This window comes from Balaenoptera acutorostrata, chromosome 1 (assembly GCF_949987535.1).
Source record: "Balaenoptera acutorostrata chromosome 1, mBalAcu1.1, whole genome shotgun sequence".
Lineage (NCBI taxonomy): Eukaryota > Metazoa > Chordata > Mammalia > Artiodactyla > Balaenopteridae > Balaenoptera > Balaenoptera acutorostrata.
Window position 1 is genome coordinate 177308248 of NC_080064.1, and position 7817 is coordinate 177316064.

The 7817-nt window shown below is 45.7% G+C and overlaps 1 protein-coding gene across 4 annotated transcripts in view; it reads left to right on the forward strand.

Moving 5' to 3' along the window:
- Positions 1 to 6504, forward strand: part of TLR5 (toll like receptor 5) — a 29603-nt gene extending 23099 nt beyond the window's left edge. For all 4 annotated transcript variants that reach the window (XM_057534225.1, XM_007172033.2, XM_007172036.2 and 1 more), the window contains one exon: positions 3788 to 6504. In XM_057534225.1, the coding sequence (XP_057390208.1) occupies positions 3792 to 6368 (2577 nt within the window). In that variant the 5' untranslated portion in view covers positions 3788 to 3791 and the 3' untranslated portion in view covers positions 6369 to 6504. The remainder of the gene's footprint in view (positions 1 to 3787) is intronic.
- Positions 6505 to 7817: the final 1313 nt, after the last annotated feature.

The window sequence follows — 7817 nt, forward strand, 5'->3', positions numbered from 1 at the left end:
ACATTAGCATATTAGTGAACATGAAATTTGCATTTGCTTAGATGCCATATCTTAAGTTTAAATGAAGAAAACTGTACCCAGCTGAACCGACCTACATATGATGAAGGAAAAGACCTCAAAAACCTGCCAGTGACCTCCTTGCTCCGCCTGTGATTTGAGCCAACACCCATCCGCAACTGGTGTACAACTTCCCCTGATACCAAATAACCCCCTCCGTCCAGCACCTCACAGTAGCTCCCGAGGCAGCAACCCTCAGGTCTTTTACAAGGTAAAGGAATATTTATTGTAGTGTGTATGTATTAACCGCCTAACACGTATAAGATGGTGCTACCATTTTTATTAGGTTTTTTTAGGTGCCGCTGATGAAGGTTTTGAGTGCTATATGCCGTCCTCTTTTATCCCAGAAGCCCTGTGGTTTTGTTGTGTGATTTTGCGTAGCTGAGTGATTTTTAGGAAGGAATGCCTGTGTCTCCTGATGGCAGAACTAACAGTGTAAGTACCTGTCGCTACTCACCATCTTTTCAATAATGGTTTAGGAGCGCGCTGTCGTGTTCCTCTACCTGCTGCCTCAGAGAACTCACTCCAGCCACCACTAGATGGCGCCCTCCTCTGCAGGGTCAGAAGCTGCCGTCGGCGACCTGCACTTTGGGAGAAAGAAGCAAGTGGCCCCGGCTAGCACAGGCTTCTTCTTCGGGGTCTTACTCCACACACCCTCATCCCTCTTGCTCCCTCTGGCTTCAACCCATTCAGGGTTTGGGGTTTTAGGTCATTTGATCTTCTCTCTTGGGTTCCCAAAGTCCACAGCTGCTGCCCACCTGGCCTGTCTCACTGCCTACACTTCACTCTTGGTCGCTCATGTTTCTGAGGTCTGGTCGGGTCTGAAACAACTTCATGGCCTGGTTCTCATCTTTGAATTAGATTTGCCCTGTATCAGTGCTCATTCATATTTATCTCAACGCGTTTTGGCTCCTGGCTCTCATTCCAGGACACCCCTGCATGGGTGGTCCCTCCTCCCAGCTTCTGTCTTCATGAATAACCCCTCCAGACTCCTGTCAGCTCAGCTCACCTGGCTCCTCTGCTCACCTGTCCTGGCACCTGACCCACAGAAGTCTGCTTCAGAGATGAAGATGTAGCTATTTCACACCTTGCTGTATTTCATAAGAAAATAGGTCTGCACGATATCTTTGTAATATGACATAAGCCCAGATAATTTTCTTTAAAATCTGTTTGTTCAGCTGGCCTTATCTACCTTACGGTTTAATTTTAGCTTCCCCATTATGGACTTGAAAATTCAGTATCTTGAATATGTATTGTTTGGGGCTTTCTTTCACCTGTTATTACTACAAATTCAAGGTCAAGCCGCCCAGTACAGTGTAGGCGTTTCGAGGCCAGCCCTGAGTGGTCTGTAAAAAGACAGAATTGAAACTAGACATCTTAACTCTGTTATTCTGAACTGGTGTTCTCACTTCCACGTCTCTGCAGGGATTTTCCTGTCAGATTACATAAGATGAGAATTCATTCTGATGTTTGGATAAAACAACAGCTGCAAAACTGTCAGCAGCGTGGGGGCCAGGCTAGTTCTTTCCTGCAAATATCAGTTCAGTATTAGGGCACATTTATCTTGCAGTCACTTAAAATCCTCGTTTGTGAAATCAAAGTCTCTCTTCTCTTTTCTTCTAGAACAGAGGTTGGCAAGCTACAGTATTTGGACTGCAAAGCCTAAAATATTTACCATCTGGCCCTTTACAGAAAAAGTTTTCCAAGCCCCATTCTAGAACATAAAATGTGGTGGTTGTTATATGTAGACTAAGGGTTCTCATCATGAGGTTGAAAGGGGTAGCCTTCAGGAGGTCAGTGAACCCTCTGAAATCGGGTGCAAGTTTTGGTATATGATGCAAATGCTCATTTTTGGAGAGCAAAAGGGCAGGCTTAGTCTATTGTGTTTACCACTGTATCTCCTCTTCCTAAAACAGTGCCAGACACATAGATGCTCAGCAGATATTAACTGAACAAGTTATTGAGGAGGGGGATGCTGAAGAGACAGGCAAGAGCCGGATGAAGGAAGTCTTTGCAGGATTTTATTCCCAGAGCAGTGGGAGGAGAAGCAAGGGCTCTGTGCAGAGAGGCGTGGTATCACCTGGGTTATGTTTCTAGAAGAACACGCTGGCTGCTGTTTGGAAAATGGAGAGTCAGCCCAGATATAAGAGAGACCAGTAAGAAGTCCCAAGTCTAGCCCCATCAAGAGATGGCGGCTTGAACCGAGTAGACGTGGAAGGTGAAACTGACAGGACCTGCTGAAGTGTGGGTGACGTTTCAGGGAACAGAGGTGACCCTGCTGTTGTTACCCTGAGCCTCTGGGTGGAAACGGTGGAGAAATTAAGAGCCGTGATAAACATTCTCAGCGAGTTTTTTCTAATGATTATTAAATGCCTGGTTGTTGGTTTGTTTTTAATAGTAGGTTATATTTAATTTCTAACAACAAGAAATTGTTTAATTTCAGATATGAAATGGCAATAGTTGTATCTCACCTGACAGTATACATCAGTATACCATGCTGCCCTACTCTTAATGCGTAAATGCCTGCTTCTGATATTTTGGGTCAACTCAGAAGTCAATGTCTACTTCTGATTTGCTGTAAATTGTGTGTCACAGCCTCAAAGGTGCTATGGAAACCCCACCACAAATTACCCCAACACAGCGAAACGTCTTCAGAGCTGGCAGGTGGTCCAGGGCCAGTGCCTCCTGTAGTACCATGACTGCTTCACGTTGTCTACCCTGATATTGAAACTGTGCCAGTGATGGTTTTATAAACCAGGGTCCTCTTCCTATTTCTGTCTTTTCTTTCCCCCTCATTCTCCTGCCCTCTGAGCCATGTAGGTCTTTCCTTACCTTGCAACAGAGGCGTTCAGATATTACACCGTAGAGCAAGTTGAATACTTCGCAGGCACCAAGGTGGAGATGCCGTGCAGATGGGTAGAGGCGAAGCTCTCTGAGGGGTGGGCCCTCGTGCACTTTCTCTGTACCCCTCACAGCTCCCAGCACAGCACTGGGAACATGACCAGACACACTCATTCAGTGCCTTTTGCTGCTGTGTGTGTGAGGCAAATGCTCAACTCAGACAGTCAATTCACCCATTGGGCTTAGGCAAGGGGACTGGTTTCTGTTTAGTTGTACACTCATGGGGTCACACAAGTGCCAGGCGTGCAGGAGGTGCTGAATACATTTTTGTTAAACTGTTGAAATCTGACTCTTTGTGGAAAACAACATACCCAGTTTTTATATTATGAGACGCACGGTGTAGGGAGTAAGGATGGATGAATGGAGATGAGCTAGTATCCTTGACAGGTTAGAGGGGGAAGAAAATCAGTGGATTTATTTTCCACTCCTCAGCTGAGCCTGCCTTGGGCTAGGAATGGGGTCCCTGGCTGAGGTGAAGTTAAAATGTATCTCCTCCTGCCGTTTTCTCCAACTTCCATCAGCAAATCTTGAATGAATGAAGGCACAAACTTAGGAATGAATGCAGAGTTATCATAAAGGTTAAATGAAGTATTTCTAAAGTACTTAGAACTGTGCTTGCTATGTAGAAAAATGCAACATAAATGATAGAGAGTGAGAAAAGCTCTGTCTACACCAGACAGTATCTGCCAACCGCTACAGCCATGGATCCAGAGAAACAAAGGGTCTAAGGAAACGCCACATCACAGAGGAATCCCCCAAGCCCTAAGAGCCCATGCACAATGCCTTGAGCTTAGATTCCTGCGTTTTCACTCTCCCTTCTTCTCCATAGGATCATGGGAGACCACCTGGACCTTCTCTTAAGAATGGTGCTCATGGCCAGTCCCGCGCTTGGAATTTCTTCCTGCTTCTTCGATGGTTGGAGAGCCTTATATCGTTTCTGCAACCTCACCCAAGTCCCCCAGGTCCCCAGCACCACCAAGAGCCTCCTGCTCAGCTTCAACTACATCAGGACAGTCACAACCGCGTCCTTCCCCTTCCTGGAGCAGCTGCAGCTGCTGGAGCTCGGGACTCAGTTTACCCCCTTGACCATTGACAAAGAAGCCTTCCAAAACCTGCCCAATCTCAGAATCTTGGACCTGGGCAAAAGTCAGATAGACTTCTTGCACCCAGATGCTTTTCAGAAACTGCCCCATCTCTCTGAACTTCGACTGTTTTACTGTGGTCTCTCCAGTGCTGTATTAAAAGATGGCTATTTCAGAAACTTGGGGTCTTTGACTCACTTGGATCTATCCAAAAATCAGATTCAGAGTCTTTACCTTCATCCTTCATTCGGGGAATTGAATTCCTTGAAGTCCATCGATCTTTCCCTCAACCAAATAACCACTGTATGTGAGCACGAGCTCAAACCCCTCCAGGGAAAAACACTCTCCTTTTTAAGCCTTGCTGGTAATAACCTGTACAACAGGGTCTCAGTGGACTGGGGGAAATGTCTGAACCCATTCAGAAACATGGTCCTGGAAACCCTAGATGTTTCTGGCAATGGCTGGACAGTGGACGTCACAAGAAACTTCAGCAATGCCATCAATGGAAGCCAGATTTTCTCTTTGGTTCTTACCCATCACGTGATGGGTTCTGGGTTTGGCTTCACTAACATCAAAGACCCTGACCAGCACACCTTTGCTGGTCTGGCCAGAAGCTCAGTGATACAGCTGGACCTTTCACATGGGTTTATCTTCTCCCTGAACTTCCAACTCTTTGAGACGCTCAAGGAGTTGAAGGTTCTGAACCTCGCCTACAACAAGATAAACAATATTGCAGGCAAAGCATTTTATGGACTCGACAACCTCCAAGTTCTCAATATATCACATAACCTTCTGGGGGAATTGTATAGTTCTAATTTCTATGGACTACCTAAGGTAGCCTATATTGATCTGCAAAAGAATCACATCGGGATCATTCAGGACCAAACATTCAGATTCCTGGAGAAATTAAACACCTTGGATCTCCGGGATAATGCTCTTAAAACTATTTCTTTTCTTCCGAGCATACCTAATATCTTCTTGAGTGGCAATAAACTGGCTACTTTGCCGAACATCGCACTTACAGCTAACTTCATCACCTTATCAGAGAATAGGCTGGAAAATCTGGATAATCTCTACTTCCTTCTCCAGGTACCTCATCTCCGGATTCTCATTTTAAATCAAAATCGCTTTTCCTTTTGTAAACAAAACCATGCCCCTTCAGAGAACCTCAGCTTAGAAGAGCTTTTCCTTGAAGAAAATATGTTGCAGCTTGCCTGGGGAGCCGGGTTCTGCTGGGATGTTTTTAAGGGGCTTTCGCATCTCCGAGTCCTGTATTTGAATAAAAACTACCTGAATTTCCTTCCACCAGGAGTATTTCGTCATCTGATTGCACTGAGGGGACTCAGCCTCAAGGACAACAGGCTGACCGTTCTTTTTCCTGGCGACTTACCTGCTAATTTAGAGGTCCTGGATTTATCCGGAAACCAGCTCCTCTCTCCTGATCCTGATTTATTTGCATCGCTGAGTGCCGTGGACATAACTCATAACAAGTTCATCTGTGAGTGCGAACTTAGCACTTTTATCAGTTGGCTCAATCAAACCAACGTCACAATATTTGGCTCTCCGGCAGACATATACTGCATGTACCCGAGCTCCATGGCTGGAGCTCCCCTCTACTCTCTTTCCACGGAAGACTGTGATGAAGAGGAAGTTTTCAAGTCCCTAAAGTTTTCCCTTTTCATCTTCTTCACTGTCACTTTGACTCTGTTCCTCGTGGCCATCCTCATCGTTACGAAGTTTCGGGGGTTTTGTTTCATCTGTTATAAGAAAGCCCAGAGACTGGTGTTCAAGGACCCCATCGAGGGAAGAGAATCAGAGACATACAAATACGATGCCTATTTGTGCTTCAGTAGCAAAGACTTTGAATGGGTGCAGAATGCTTTGATCAAACACCTGGATGCCCAGTACAGCAACCAAAACAGATTTAACCTGTGCTTTGAAGAGAGAGACTTTTTGCCCGGGGAAAACCACATCACCAACATCCAGGATGCCCTGTGGAACAGCAGAAAGGTTGTCTGTCTCGTGAGCAGACACTTCCTTAGAGACGGGTGGTGCCTCGAAGCCTTCAGTTACGCCCAGAGCAGGTGCTTAGCTGACCTCAGTGGCGCCCTCATCATGGTGGTGGTGGGGTCCCTGTCCCAGTACCAGCTGATGAAGCATCGCTCCATCAGAGGATTCGTCCAGAAACAGCAGTACTTGAGGTGGCCTGAGGATCTCCAGGATGTTGGCTGGTTTCTCAACAAACTCTCTCAGTGCATTCTAAAGAAAGAAAAGGAAAGGAAGAAAGACAATGACATTCAGCTGCAAAGTGTAACCACCATTTCCTAGTCAAAGGAGCACTTTTCCACTTCTCTCAAGCCACAAGTAACTCTTCACATTTTATTTCCACTAAGTTACCATTTGGGGTCCTTTATGAAGTTGTTGTTTTCCTACGATAAAAACTACATAAATCTCTTGATTTTCATAGCAACACGACGTTTTGTTTCACTGATCTCCAAATGCAAAGTAATAGATCTAGAAAATTGCAACTGCCCGCAACGGTTCCCACTCTCCATCGATTTCCTTTCAGATCCGGTAACATGGTTCCCTCCTGTTGCATCGACTGACTACGGGATATATCCTAGTCGTGGGAAGGGCACCTTGGGAGAAGTTACAGGTGGCCGACACCCTTTCTCCAGTGTTCAGTTCCAGAAGGGGCTGCTCGGTGATTCTGAGGGCTCTGTGCCTGGCAGAACAACATTAAGTAGAAAACAAAGAGAAAGAGGTGTGTGCTTCCTACTATATCCATGGGAATAATGCCACTGCTCAGCGCAGGTCACCCTCAGTCTCAGGGATAAGAGATGGCTCCAAAGAAGCTGGGATGAGAATAACTAGCTCTCTTGGGACCATATTGCTCCTCTTCTTCTCACCTTTTGGGTCTAACCCTAGTGGGCCGTGAACATTCTTTTTGCTTGCAACCTTTCTTTTGGGCTGGCTTTCAAGAACCTCCGTGATTTAGCAACAGCCTATTTCAGCTTTATTTCCCCCCATATCTCATTTATCAACCACTCAGTCTGTTGCAGAAAGAACTTGTACTTGGACCAAGAACCTGGTTTGAGTTCGGATTCTGCTGCTCATGAGCTGTGTGACCTCGAGCACGTTACACACCCTCGCTGGGCCTGTTTTCTCATCTGTAGGCGTGATTGCCGCTACCTCACAGAGGTGCCGTGAAAGTTAAATCGACCAGGGATATCAGGGCATCTCCGATCTCATCCCTTGGTTTTCTTTCTTTTTTTTTTTTTTCACATCTTTATTGGAGTATAATTGCTTTAAAATGTTGTGTTAGTTTCTACTGTATAACAAAGTGAATCAGCTATATGCATACGTATATCCCCATATCCCCTCCCTCTTCCGCCTCCCTCCCACCCTCTCTATCCCACCTCTCTAGGTGGTCGCAAAGCACCGAGCTGATCTCCCTGTGCTATGCGGCTGCTTCCCACTGGCTATCTATTTTACATTTGGTAGTGTATGTATGTCCATGTTACTCTCTCACTTAGTCCCAGCTTACCCTTCTCCCTCCCCATGTCCTCAAGTCCATTCTCTACGTCTGTGTCTTTATTCCTGTCCTGCCTCTAGGCTCATCAGAACCAATTTTTTTAGATTCCATATATATGTGTTAGCATACGGTATTTGTTTTTCTCTTTCTGATGTACTTCACTCTGTATGACACACTCTAGCTCCATCCACCTCACTACAAATAACTCAATTTCATTTCTTTTTATGGCTGAGTAATAGTCC